Source organism: Monodon monoceros, unplaced genomic scaffold (assembly GCF_005190385.1).
Source record: "Monodon monoceros isolate NGI ecotype Baffin Bay Population unplaced genomic scaffold, NGI_Narwhal_1 Super_Scaffold_12, whole genome shotgun sequence".
NCBI lineage: Eukaryota > Metazoa > Chordata > Mammalia > Artiodactyla > Monodontidae > Monodon > Monodon monoceros.
The window spans coordinates 14,969,136-14,983,182 of NW_021703768.1; the positions used below are offsets into that span (position 1 = coordinate 14,969,136).

Here is a 14,047-nt window from a genome sequence, read left to right on the forward strand (position 1 = left end):
CCGACCGTCTGGATTCTCTGAGGTCCGCGCCCTGCACCCCTGCAGCCCGCGAGTGGGTGTCACGAAAGCCAGGGATGCTGGCCAGCCCGGGGGTCGGACCGGAGACTCGGGTTAGAGGCTGAGGGAACTCACAGGAAAACCGGAGACTCCCGGCCAGAACCTCGGCCTTACTGGGGCGGAAAGGGCTCAGGGGAAACTCCTGGATGGAGAGTTTGCACCTCGGAGCGCAGAGTCCAGCCCAGCCGCTGCCCAGTAGAAATAGAATCCCAGACAAGTAGGTCCTCTTAAATCTAATAGTAGCCGCATTCTCATTAAAGCCGAAAGAGAGAGGTAAGATGGCCATATTTTATTTAAGCCAGTATATCCAAAATATTATCATTTCAACATGTAATCAAGCCAGAAGATTTAGTGAGACATTTTACATTCATTTGTTGGTACTAAATCTTGGGATTCCAGTGCGCATTTTACAGTTAACAGCACACCTCAGTTCAGACGAGCCTCGTGTCCTGTACCTAGTTAACTATGTCATGTCATGCGTAGCAGCCCGGTTCTATAGGAAGCATGAATGTTAAAGGCGTAGTCTGCACAGCCTAGCTGAACCAGTCCGTCCTTTTTCAGAATTGGACATTGCATGTTTAAAATCCAAGCGGCCCGTAGCACCAAAGAAGATATTGACGTTTTTTTAAAATGTAGGTTAAGTCGCATTGTTCTTCTTGCTGAAAACCTTCAGTGGCTTCCCCTGACTGGGAATAAAGTACAAACACATTCCTGCCCTGGTCTGAATGTTTGTGCCACCCCCCTCAAAAAGAAAAAAAAAAATTCGTATATTGACAAACGAATTCCCAAAGTGATGGTATTAGGAGGTGGCACTTCTGAGAGGTGATTAGATTCCGAGCACATAGACCTCAGAGACCCAAAAAGGGATAGAATAAGAAGTCTGAGACTAGGAAGAGGCCCCTCACCGGACCATGCTGGCACCCTGATCTTGGACTTCCAGCTTCCAGAACTGTGAGAAAAAAAAATTGTTGTTTATAAGCCACCCAGTCTGTGATATTTTGTTATAGCAGCACAAACTGACCAAGAGGATTGCCTTTCTATTCTAGGAGGCCCTACCCCGCCTTCTGACCGCCTGTCACACCCCCTTCCCCACTCTGCTCACCCCACTTCAGTCACACTGACACTTGATGTTGCTCTAACAAGGCTAAGCAAACATCTTTCATCTCAGGTGCATACTAAATCTCAGAAATTCTTTACTGTTATGCTTGGATCGAGTATTGCTGTCTTGCTCCCTTACTTTGCAGGTTTCTGCCCAAATGCGTTTACAGGAGGGGCCTATCCACACCCTCTTTTCACAGTAGTGCCTACCCCCAACTCATCAGTCTTTCCTAAGCAGACCTTTTCTCGGTAGCGCTGTACTAGCCATCTAGTACTCCATATCACATTACCCCAACATTTAGCAGGAAAACAACAGACTTTGCTTCTTTCCATTTCTGTAAGTCGGAAATTTACGTGGCTCATGGACTCATGAAGTTGCAGGGGGACGGGGCTGATCATGTGATGGCAGCTGGAAGACTCTGGCTGGAGGATCCCCTTGGAAGAGGCTCATTTACACACTGATAGCAAGAGCTTTGGGGTCCTCACTGGGTGGACCTCTACCTAGGGCTGCTTGAGTGTCCTCATAACATGGTTACTGGCTTCCCTCAAAAGTAAGCAAAGTAGAAGTCACAATATCTTTTAGGACCTAGCCTTGGAAGTCACACAGGGTCATTTCTACGATATGCTCTTACTTAGGAAAGTCAGCTCTGTTTAATGTGGGAGGGACTTTGTAAGGGCATGAATGGGGTGTCTTCGGGGACCATTTGGGAAATGGGCCACCACTAGCATTTGTTGTTTGTCCCTGATTTTCCAGGTTTAGCACTGAAAGTCTTGTATCCCAGGAAACCTCTCCATTATTTGCAAACCAGGATAGTCAGTCCCATTATAGGTTAGTCATCCACCTCCAGACTACAAGCTCCGTGGGAACAGGAACTCCTTTCCTTGCTGTGTACCCCAAAGCTAGAACAGTGCTGGCACATAAATTGTTCAGTATTTGTTAAACCTTTTGTAGTGCAAGTTAAGTCTGGTGCTGATTTCATTCCAGAAAACTTGATTTTTAGATTACAAAATCTTTTAAAATAGCTGAGTCCTCTGGACAGATATCCATCTTAAGAAATGTAATTTGTTCAACAGGGATAAGCAAAATAATGTATATTTTCAAGCTTCTCTAAAATTAAAGCAGTTATATTAAGTAAAGAACTTCTGTTTTCTCTTTCCAATTATCGTTCACATATGGTTCTTCAAGCATCTGTTCCTTCTTCAGGTCATTATTTCCTCCCTACCTCCTCCCATCCATTTCCATGACCCATTTCAGCATCTTTGAACTCTCCACGGGTTCTTTCCTTTTCCTCTTCAAAGGGACATTGTTTTCTCCACCTTGTTAAATTTCCCATGGGCTGCGATTCTACTGTAGTCTCCTTGGAGAGCCTTCTCTTTCCTCTTAGTCTACCATACAGCACATAGAGATAATCACACTAATTCCTCTCAGCCATGTTTCCTCTTGTGTCACTCCTTGTGTTCAAGAATGGTTACCTGTTGCCCATAGAAGAAGTTTAAATTCCTTTGCCTGGTTTTCAGTATCTCCTATCACCGCTCACCCATGCTCCCTATCTCCAGGAACATGGGTGTTTTTTTCAGACTACCAAGCAATTCTCCAACACCAGCTGGGTGTCCTCAAATTCAACTCAGTTCCGACACTTTCCACCTGGAGTTAAAGTCAGATCCCACAGGTTAAATGCTCAGTCCCACAAGACTGGCCCCACTTCAGAAGGCAATGCGAAGTCCAGGTTTTTACCTGTGCTTCTCACTGGCTATAAATCAGAGGTTTCCATGACCCCCTACTCGGGTTTGAGTAATTTACTAGAGCACCTCACAGAAATCTGGAAACTCATTTACTTACTAGATTACCAGTTTATTACAAGGATATTAAAAGATGTAAATGAACGGCCCAATGAACAGACACATAAGGTGAGGTCAGGAAGTTCCCAAACAAGAGATTCTCTCCCTCTGGAGTTTTGGTTGTGACACCCTCTCCGCTAGGCTACCTAAGGGCTTTGCAGAAGTCACCTCATCAACATAACAAAAGACACCTTTATGACTCTCATCACTTAAGACCTTCCAAGGGTTTTAGGAGCTCCCTGCCCAGAATGGGACAAAGACCAAATATCTGTATTTTATTATAAATCACAATATCTCATATATAATATCCTACTGGTTCTAAATTAAAACATCTGTCTTCAAGGGGATTTTTTCTGCTTTGTTAAGGATGGTAACAAATACACAACTAATAGAATAAAGATGGGGTCAAGTAAGATGAAATACAAAGAAAGGGGCACTGGGTATTTAGAACAGAAAAATGGCATCAGCTAGGGAGATGAGAAAAGTTTTCATTAAGGAGCTGACAGTTCAGATGGGTGGGTCCTGAGAGAGAGGGGACAATAAGGACTTCATCTGCAAGTGGAAAAGTGGGCCGGTGCACCTAGAAGAGAAAATAAGGGACATATTTAGGAAGACAACAAGTCTAGTTTTCTTGAGGCAAAAGATAGGGGAAAGAAGTCTAGGAAGTTTTAAGGTACCACTGGGTAAAGGGTTGAATTCTAGAGTTTGCTGTTCATTTTTCAGTTGGTGAACAGTAGGGACTCCAAGAGTGTTTCAGTTTTTATGGGCATGAGGAATAGAACTGACCTCGAATAGATCCAGCAGCAGTATCTGTAATTGATTGGAGAAATGCCAGAAAGGAGCAGGTCTATAGCCAGTAGGTCCTTGGTAAATGCAAGCCCTTTGGCCAAGAGACCTTTGAGTTAAATTTCTCCATGGCATATCTAGGGTTTTAAGTTAATGTGTCTAAACTCTGCTGATAATACTATCAAGAATTTTTATTACCAAATTAATCATTCTTCCAAAGAATTTAAACTGAGTCTGCCCATGAAAAAAGTTTAGCTTTGAAAATACTGGAAATTAGAATTCCTTCTGGATACTGTGACAGAGCTCTTAAAAACTAATTCACTTACCAAATTATTGAAGTTACTCTACACACTGGAAAAGTGACAGTACCCACGATGATGTTCTTTTTCAGCTTGGATGACACTGGGATGGTGATCTTTGATAATTACAAAATTTAAGACAGGGTCTTCCCTGGTGGCGCAGTGGTTGAGAGTCCGCCTGCCGATGCAGGGGACACGGGTTCATGCCCCGGTCCAGGAGGATCCCACATGCCGCGGAGCGGCTGGGCCCGTGAGCCATGGCCGCTGAGCCTGCACGTCCGGAGCCTGTGCTCCACAATGGAGAGGCCACAACAGTGAGAAGCCCCGTACCGCAAAAAAAAAAAAAAATTTAAGACAAAAACTAAGGTCACCTTCAAGTCAGTTGATACTACTGTCCACATTCCTGTATTGCAGTGGCAACTTGATTTTTAAAGGGAAAAGTATGAAGGTGATTGGATTAGTTGAGGTTAACTTATAGGGGGTAATAAATATAGAATATAAAACATATATTTATTAAATTACAACTTCTATGACTTCTGTGTTCATAAAAATGTTAAGTAAAGCATTATGATTTTTAAAAAACAATTTAAAAACATTTTACTACCTCTTAGTTTTTGGATATCTAGATATGCAAAGTTTTCTTAAATTAACAAGGGATTGAAATGTATAGCAAAATCTGGTTATTGCAGCATTTAAAACAGTTTGGATCAGCTGATTTGTGGATTCTTTGAAAAAAAATTAATCTAAGTCAAATAAAATCAATTTTTAATATTTAGTGAAATTCTGTTAAACTATTACAAACATGATCATTCTTTTTTTATTTATTTATTTATTTATTTATGGCTGCATTGGGTCTCGTTGCTGCACGCGGGCTTTCTCTAGTTGTGGCGAGCAGGGGCTACTCTTCATTGCGGTGCGCGGGCTTCTCATTGCGGTGGCTTCTGTTGTGGAGCATGGGCTCTAGGCGCGTGGGCTTCAGTAGTTGTGGCTCTCGGGTTCTAGAGGGCAGGCTCAGTAGTTGTGGCTCACAGGCTTTGTTGCTCCGCGGCATATGGGATCTTCCTGGACCAGGGCTCGAACCCGTGTCCCCTGCATTGGCAGGTGGATTCTTAACCACTGCGCCACCAGGGAAGCCCATAAATATGATCGTTCTTAATGTATTTTTAAAAAATGAAAACTATTAGGTAGTGTGACATATTAGAAAGAGAATAGGCTTTGGGGTCAAACTGGCTTTTCCTCTTAGTAGTTGTGTGACTTCGGACAATTTATTTGACCCCATCCTTCTAAGAAAAGCTCTTAATACCACTTAATTGTAGTCATGAGGATTACACAGGACCCTAACTGGAACTGAGTGTTTTCTACGTATTAGACCAAGGATTGGCAAACTTTTCCTATAAAAGGATAGTGAATATACTAGGCTTTGTAGGCCTATGGTGTCATCACGACTATTCAACTTTTCTGTTTTAGCATAAAAGGATGCATAGACAGTACATAAATGAGTGTGGCCCTCTTCTAATAAAACATTCTTTATGGGTGCTGAATTTTGAATTTCATGTATTTCTCATATGTCATAAAATAGTCTTCTGGGTTTTTTGGAACTATTTTAAAATATTTATATATATATTTTAAATTTATTTATTTTTGGCTGCATTGGGTCTTCGTTGCTACGAGCGGGCTTTCTCTAGTTGCAGCCAGAGGGGGCTACTCTTCGTTGCGGGGCACGGGCTTCTTATTGCAGCGACTTCTCTTGTTGTGGAGCACGTGCTCTAGGCGCATGGGCTTCAGTAGTTGTGGCATGTGGGCTGAGTTGCTCTGCAGCATGTGGGATCTTCCCAGACCAGGGCTCGAACCCATGTACCCTGCATTCGCAGGCAGATTCTTAACCACTGTGCCACCAGGGAAGTCCAGAAAAAGAAAATTATATTTTTAAATATTCCATAAAAACAGGTGGCAGGCCAGATTTGGCCCATGGGTGGTAGTTTGCCAACCCCAGTCTTAGACATTTAATCCTTATAACATACTATGAGGCAGGTGCTTTATCTTAATTTTATAGGTGAAGGAAACAAGTACAGATGTTAGGTGACTTTCAGTCCCGCAGCCAGGATGTGTTAGAACCACTCACAATGACTAATGTAGAACCTTACACATGTTTCAGAGTCAAATGAAATAACAGACAATTTGGCAACACTGTCTATCCTCTCTTTCTACAGGATTTATTGGATTATAAGGCCAATATCATGCTAGGCCCATTAAAAGAACTTTAGAGTCTGTTTTGTAAGCAGGTTCTTGTTGATTGACTTTTCTTTAATGTTCAAAAAGATGGCTTAGCTGAAACAGGAAAAAGATCACTATCTTGGTTTTATACAGCTTTTTTCCCCCCGAAAATGCTTCAGACATTTTTCTTTTTTCATTCATTCTCAAAACATCCCTGTGTGAGAGGATAGGAATTAGCTTCCTAATTTTATGTTTGGGGAAACTGAGGTGGTGGTTTGAGATGCTATGCGACTTGACATTGTGTCTTAGGGTCATAATGTTAACATCAGAACCCAGACCTCATAATTCTGACATCCCATCCTACCTTAAATGCTTCAGTGGAAAAGGAGGAATAATATACAAAAATATAGTTCAGAGACTGTGTCTTCATTGTGATACATGTGACCTGTGACACATGTAGTTTAGGAAGGGTAGTAGTTTAGGAAGGGTTTTCAAAATAATTTCTTATCTCATAACTAACATAGCCAGAGCAGTATAAGGAACTACATCAACCTAAGGTATAAACAGAAAAGGAAAACTTTTAAATCGCTTTTTTCTTAAATGTAGATTTGCTTCTGGCCTAAAATCAGTAGTATGCTGGCACTCGCCACTTTTAAAAAGGAATAAAGTCGCACTTATTTCAGATATAAGAGTGAGATGCCAAAATACGTTGAGGATGTTTGCCACTTGCCAAACCTCATAAAAGTTTCTTTTCCTGACATTCTACTAAATTGGGGAGGGAGCAGTTTTAAAAAATCACTTCTGAGGATTTTTAGGGTAGATAAAAAGTAAAGGTGTTCAGAATGAGAATATAAATATTGCTTTAAGCCTGGATTGACCTTCGAAAACAAACTTGAACTTCAGCCCTGCTTTATTGCTTCAGATCAAAATGCATGATCAGTGTATGCTTTTCCCACTGTATGGTTTTGCTCAGTATTTCCTACAGGAAGTGAACAAAACATCTTTCTACAGCTCCTCTACAATTAAGAAATATCCATGCTTCACATTTTAATGACTGCATAAATTCTCATGGTAAGGAATCTGTAGTTTCCCACTGTACTGAATCAATCACAGGGTTTATTGTTAGTACATCTTAAAGCCAGAAACAGGACTATATATAATGTTCCCCCCACCCTATCCCCCGTCAAACACACACACACACACACACACACACACACACACACACACACACAGAAAACGAAACCCCTTGACATCCCTATGTTTGATAGTATTAAGAGTGCCATTATTACATTGTGTAAATTTATAGCCACATATATTCTGGAACAAATACTACTGAAGTGCATGTGTGGTTATAATCCTACTGCCCACAGAGAGCTCGTATGTCTCCACCATAGGGCTGTAACACATTTTTCTACCCTAACAGCCTCCCCAAACCCCTTTTAACTTATAGTTTATAACATCTGATTCTGGCTTTACTGTTCATGCCATCAAATCGTGAGTTTATCTCCTTGTAAGCTTGTCCAGTGACTTGTAACACATTCTTTAATTACTTAAGTTATTTAACTTCTCGTTTTCCCCTCAATGAAGAAACTGAAAAGACCTTTAAACTTTGACTTCATGGCCAAGAATATTTTTTAAGTGAAGAAACATACACATAAAAAAAAAATAAACCTGGTAACAAACTATTTTATAAATACGTGACTGTATTTTTCTTCATGTCCAGAAACTCTTACTGAAATAGAATTCAGGTATATTCCTTGCAAACCCACACAGTTCATACATCTAACACCAGGTTTTCATCTGTACCGAAACGGGCAAGATAATGAAGGCACAGGCTCAATTTGTATCAGTAAAGGACTCAAACACAGTCAAGAGGCACTAATGACACAGAAGCATCGTCAATCACGAAAAGCAAGTGTTCAGAGTCTGCAGTAACTTCTCTCCCTGTAATATTTGGCAAAATTCAGTCTAGATATTTTAATACCTCAGAAAGAAAAAATAAATAAGAGATGCTACATTAAAATGTCAGATGACCTATCATTACTCTTTAGACATATAAGGGAAGGGATAAAGTAAAGGGAGGGGACCACAGATTTCCTATATTCTTGGATTATCCTTCCTTTCTGGGGGGCTCAGATGTCTGTGTGCATCTGTCAGAATGCCAGCTGTACCTGAAGATTGAAGAGATGGTTGGTAGTTGCTGACATGGTCCCTCAACACTATTAAAAGTTTCTATATTAAAAGTTTCTATCACAAAAACAAAATTAGCTTGATTTCTTCTCTTTAGTCCTTTGTTAAACAGCTAAGTGAAATGTGGTTATTTAAAAGTGATCTAAAAAGTTTAAAATAAAGGAAAAATATATTCTAGCTTCCTAAGAAGAAACACATTACAGATTTAGACTTGTATGGCAAATAAATACACTTGAAAACCAAGCAAGTTTCTCTCCTGTAGGAGAGTCAGACTACAAACAGTTCTCATTTCTCTAAGGCTGATGACCACATCGCTCATAGAACATACCAGCAACTAGTTTCACAATTTTAAGAGACTTTTTCCATAATATGAAAGATGAGGTTTAACCTAGTTCTGAGCAGGCAGAATAGATCTGTACTCACAACATCCCTATCACAAATATATGACAATTGAACAACAAAGCACAGCCCGATCGCTGCTTACATCGAAACCACCGTCTACATGATATCTAATTACTTGCTTTCGATGGGTTAATACCACCTGCTGCAAGACTAGAGCTGGCAGTCAATGGAGCACGCCATTTACAAGGAAGCCTAAAGTCTACAACTGCAAAAATAACATGGAAATGTACTAGCCCATCCAACGTAGTTAAATATATTTTCAAAATTGTTCCTAGGAAATGAATTTTAATAGTATCTTCCAAGTCTTTCAACCAAAGTGACCTTGATCATTTTTGTCTTTTTACATCAAAATCTACCAAAAAATTTTGACTGTTTCCAAGTATTAGGAACAGAGGGGCCAATATAGCATGTTTCACAATTAACTGTTAATATTTCAGCGAGTTACAATAAACTGTTTTTGCATGCTTGAAAAAATAATTGTGAACAAAAAATACGGAATACTAATGGGAGGACCTCAATAATTGGGTGTTTTCATTTTGCTTTAAAAACAACCTCTAATATTCAACTCTGACAATGCAGTAAATATATATACATATATATAAAGTTCATTTCCATGCGCATTACATAAAAATAACTATGAGAAATATCAATCTATCAGTGTCAGCTGATATATATCCAATTAACTCACTGCAGAAGGGAAAAAAAAGGCCAAAAAAATTCTAAAGTAATCAGTAAAGCTCACAGTTTGAAAAGTTTTTTTTTTCCTTTTTTTTCTTTTTTTGCTTATTTGAATTTTTTTGGTAGTTTATCTGTGCTCTGTCATACAAGCTGATTCCCAGACTAATGGCCTCCGAGTAGATTTGAAAGAAAGCCTGAAGACTTCTTATTTTGCGGTGCTTCTGCTTCCTGGTCTTGTGAAAGCCCCAATTCACTCTCAATTTGGTCGAGCTCTGACTGGTCCAGTAGTTCAAAATCATCCCCTTCCTCCATGTCTGTGTCCTCCCCTGGGCTGGGAGCAGCCTGAGACAGTGCTTGCTGCATGCCTGCTAACTGGTCTTTGACGGCGGCAGTCACCGCAGCGGTGATGACGTCCCCAGCCAGGTTGCTCATCAGGTGGAAGGTTTGGTCACCGCTCAGAGGAAGGGTGAGACCAGCCACTGATTGCCTCTCTGAGCTGGGTCTGGGACCACGGTCCAACTGCTCCTTTCTTCTCTTGAGCTCAGTGGGCAAGCCAAGGCTTAATTCATCTTCATCGTTCGTTCCTGTGCCATTTTCTAGAGATGGAAAATCTGAAAGGTCTCGAGAGAAAACTTCCTCACTAGGTCGGTCAAGATCTGTGAAATGTAGAACAGAAGTTCATGCTTAAGCACCGTAATGAATTTTTTTTTATGATTCAACTTCTAAGGTATAAAGTAGTAATTGATAAACCTTTACTATCTCAGATATACAAAAAATAGAAAGTCAAAGGTTTATAAGACCCTGTAATAAACCATAATAAATTTGAAATCAGAGAATTGTCTAAAAGATCCCTGCTTTTAATTGGAATCCTCTGAATCACTCTGGCATTCATCTAGCCTCCCATCAGACCCCCCCAAGTCTGGGACACTCTCTCCACAAGTACACACAAACACTACATGTCCCCCGATGGCCTTAGCTTTCCTCTTAAACACAAAAAGTGTGTAATGACTTACTATTCAGCCTGTCTTAATGTCAGCTTGGGGCTCTGACTAGAGTTTAAACGTTCACCAAAATTTCATCCTGCTCCTGGGGAGGGGATTAGCTTAAGCCAATGTGGATATGTATAATCCAAAATAAAAAATATTTCAATTGGACGTTTTCATAGATTTGGGTCCAGCAGATGGTGACTATTATCCAGCCTTTGCATTTTCATTCATGGAGATCTGTTTGAGTATCTGTAACTGTGTTTGTTTAAAGCAATGAGTTAAAAAAAGCTGCTGTTCCTTCTATGCCATATTCAACCTAAGAGCTTATGGAAACATTTAGCTTTCCATGAGTATAGCTGAAATTAACCATACCGTTTTAGCAAAATATAGGTCCTGAATATATACAGGAACGCTTTAAGATTTGGGACATTTGAAAGCAATGTCAGGTTAGTAGGCAGACAGTGATTTCATTGTTTTTCACTTTTCACAGAAAATCTTTCAGTAACTCTTTGGAATCTTCAAGTTAATTAATGAAAGTTTTCTACATGGGTTCGATTATTGTTGCTCCCTTTGTTGTGTAAATCTGAGACAGGATGCTTAAGAACAAAGGGTTTGTTTTACTGGTCTTGTAGGTATGTACAGCTTGTAGAGGCTTGAGAGGACTTCAGTGACCCTCTTGTTCTAATGCACTTTAAAGATGAGGAAATTAAGATCCACAGAAATCATGTCACCTGTTCAAGGTCATACAATAAAGTTAATGACAAAAGCAAGGCTACACTTGGGTCTCCCAATCTCCAAACCTGTATTTTTTCAACACTACACAGCCTTCTTCCTTCCTCTAGAAAAAGAAAGTGTGTTCTTGCTTATAAAGACACATATAAAATAATTAATTCATAATCCTCCATTATAACCTGCTTATATTTTCAGTATATTGTTAAAATGACTTGAAATAATCCAATGAGACTAGCAAAAGTTATTGCACAAGACTTGTCTCAAATTTCATTTTAAATTGTACTTAACCTAATTATAAAAGATAAGAAAGCTTTTTTTTTTTTAACTAACTTGGAAGAAAAACAAGTTAGTTAAAAAAAAAAAATAGTATATGAGAAACCCTGGAATCAGCTTTGGATTTGGGAAACTTGCCCCCCATGCTTCAGTCCCTCTTAATAAGGACTAGCCCTGGATATACGGGATTAGCTTCTCTCCTCCTCCGTCCCATTAGTGCTATAAACAATGCCACCAGATATTCCAGAAGTTAAGTTTTTTCATTGTCAATTGTTTGTTTTCAAAATAAAGGCAGATTTGGACATTGATTAGCTTAGATGTTTTTCTCATACTCTTCAAAAAAATAGCTTTTGAGATATAATTCATATACTATAAAACTTACCCTTTTAAAGTATATGATTAAGTGTTTTTAATATATTCACAAAGCTGTTCAACATCACCACCATCTAATTCTAGAACATTCTCATCATCCCAAAAGAAACATATTAATTACCAGTCACCCACCATTCCCTCTTCCCCCAGCCGCTGGCAGCCACTAACCTATTTTCCTTCTGCATGGATTTGCCTATTCTGGACATTTCATAGAAATGGAGTTACCCAAGGTGTGAACTTGTGTGTCTGGCTTCCCCCACTTTAGCATAATGTGTTTAAGGTTCATCCATGTTGTAGCAAACGTGAGTACTTCATTTTTATAGCCAAGTGAGATTCCATTGTGTAGATGTACCACACCTTGTTTATCCAGTCAGCAGTTGACAGATTAAATACCTTTGCACGCACTCATAATTATAAAAATCAGAGCATCTAGGAGTGTGAGCATACCGTCAGAAGTGTCCGTCTGTGGAGTGTATCCTTCTGAGAGGTTGAAGGTCCCATTGTCAGTCCAGGAGACCTCGGACACATCTGTGTCAGACACAGACAACTCTTTGGCGGCAACGGTCAGGCTAATCTGTGTTAATATAAATACCAGTGACACATTTCAAACTTCTGTGGGGAATCTTTTGAAACATTTTCCTTTCGATATTGTTCAGTCATCTTAGAGAAACAGGAGGAGTCTATTAAGAATATCATTCCAGTTTTGGTACATTTAGATAAATTTACAGTCAAACCACACAGGAACAAATTGAAAACTAAACAAAAAATACCTTAGGACAGAGAGCTGAAAAGTCTAATTCACTGTCATCTTTGTGACTTTTTTCCTTATCTGCTTCTGTTGGGAAAAAATTTGGAAGCTTTCAGTTTCCCGGCCAGCTTAGACAGCGTGTATTTTACCCATTAGATATCCTTATCCCACCTCCCTCATATTCTCCAACGCCTCCACGTAATTAAATGTTTGCACATAACAAGGTCCACGTATTTGCAACTGTTTGGTTTCCGAGGGAAATGGTCCATATCAGTGGTCCTCATAGTGTGGCCCCTGGACTTTTAGAAAGGCAAATCCCCAGGCCCTCCCCTAGACCAGCTGAATCAGAAACTCTGGGGTATGGGCCCCACAATCTAAGCTTTAATAAGCTCTTCAGACAATTCCGATGCTCCCTGTAGTTTGAGAATCTGTAAGGTCACAAGCCAAGTTAAAAAGTGAAAAAGGAGCACATTAGTCTTCCCCCTATTTTCTTTTCCTTCCCGTTCTACTGGCCCCCTCTACTGGCTCCCACACACAGCCCTACCTGTGTCATTTGTTATTTGCAACCGTCCACTCCCAAAGAAAACGACTTAGAGAAAATAAATAGTAAGTAGCAAATACAGAAGTGTTGAAGCCTTTTCTCTCTCCCCTGACAATTTGGATTAAAAAGGCGATTTGTTGTATGTTTGAGAAAAGCATAAAAGCCTAAAATAGGAAAAAGCTATGTTACTTTGGGGGGATTTGCTTCTGTAATAATATGTGGTGAAAGGCTAAAACATCCTGAAATATATTAAAGGTGATTTCATAATAGCCAGCTGATGTCTCATCTCATGCGTGGAATCTAAAATTCAAACGTTACCTACCAGCTCTCTCACGTTTCTTCTGGTTAATATATTCTCTGATTCCAAAATCTAGTTTCAGCAGAAATGACTTGATTTTGTTGTATATTTTTTGTCCAATATCATTACACTTAAAAAATGGACACAGAAATGCACATAGTACTGCAAGATAAGGAGGAAGAGAGTTTAAGGAAAGTGACCTTACTTTCCAAAGGCTACATCTCAGCATGTCACAAAATTATTTCAGTTCCCTTACGGACAAATTGGGTTTTTTTTTTTCTTAAGGAAGCGCCTCTGTGAAATAAGTCCATAGTTTTTATTCTTCCCCCTGTAATGAAACCATTTTCTCCTATATACACACAACCCAACAGTCATGGTTTTCAAAGACTTGCAATTAGATAACTCCATCCCTTCAATCCTCTTACCCTCAAAATTTATACAAAGGTTACGTGCTTTCCCGACAACAGTCCTGGATTAAAATATCAACTCTATTTATTTGTTAAATGATCATTTCTCCATAGAAACGTTGTTAAC

General features: G+C 39.7%; 1 protein-coding gene across 2 annotated transcripts in view; it reads right to left on the reverse strand.

Annotated features, from left to right (window-relative positions):
• Positions 1-7,976: 7,976 nt before the first annotated feature.
• Positions 7,977-14,047, reverse strand: part of RETREG1 (reticulophagy regulator 1) — a 123,844-nt gene continuing 117,773 nt past the window's right edge. For both annotated transcript variants that reach the window (XM_029219063.1, XM_029219064.1), the window contains 4 exons: positions 13,538-13,675; positions 12,697-12,761; positions 12,374-12,500; positions 7,977-10,219 (listed from right to left, as the gene is read on the reverse strand). In XM_029219063.1, the coding sequence (XP_029074896.1) occupies positions 9,726-10,219; positions 12,374-12,500; positions 12,697-12,761; positions 13,538-13,675 (824 nt within the window). In that variant the 3' untranslated portion in view covers positions 7,977-9,725. The remainder of the gene's footprint in view (positions 10,220-12,373; positions 12,501-12,696; positions 12,762-13,537; positions 13,676-14,047) is intronic.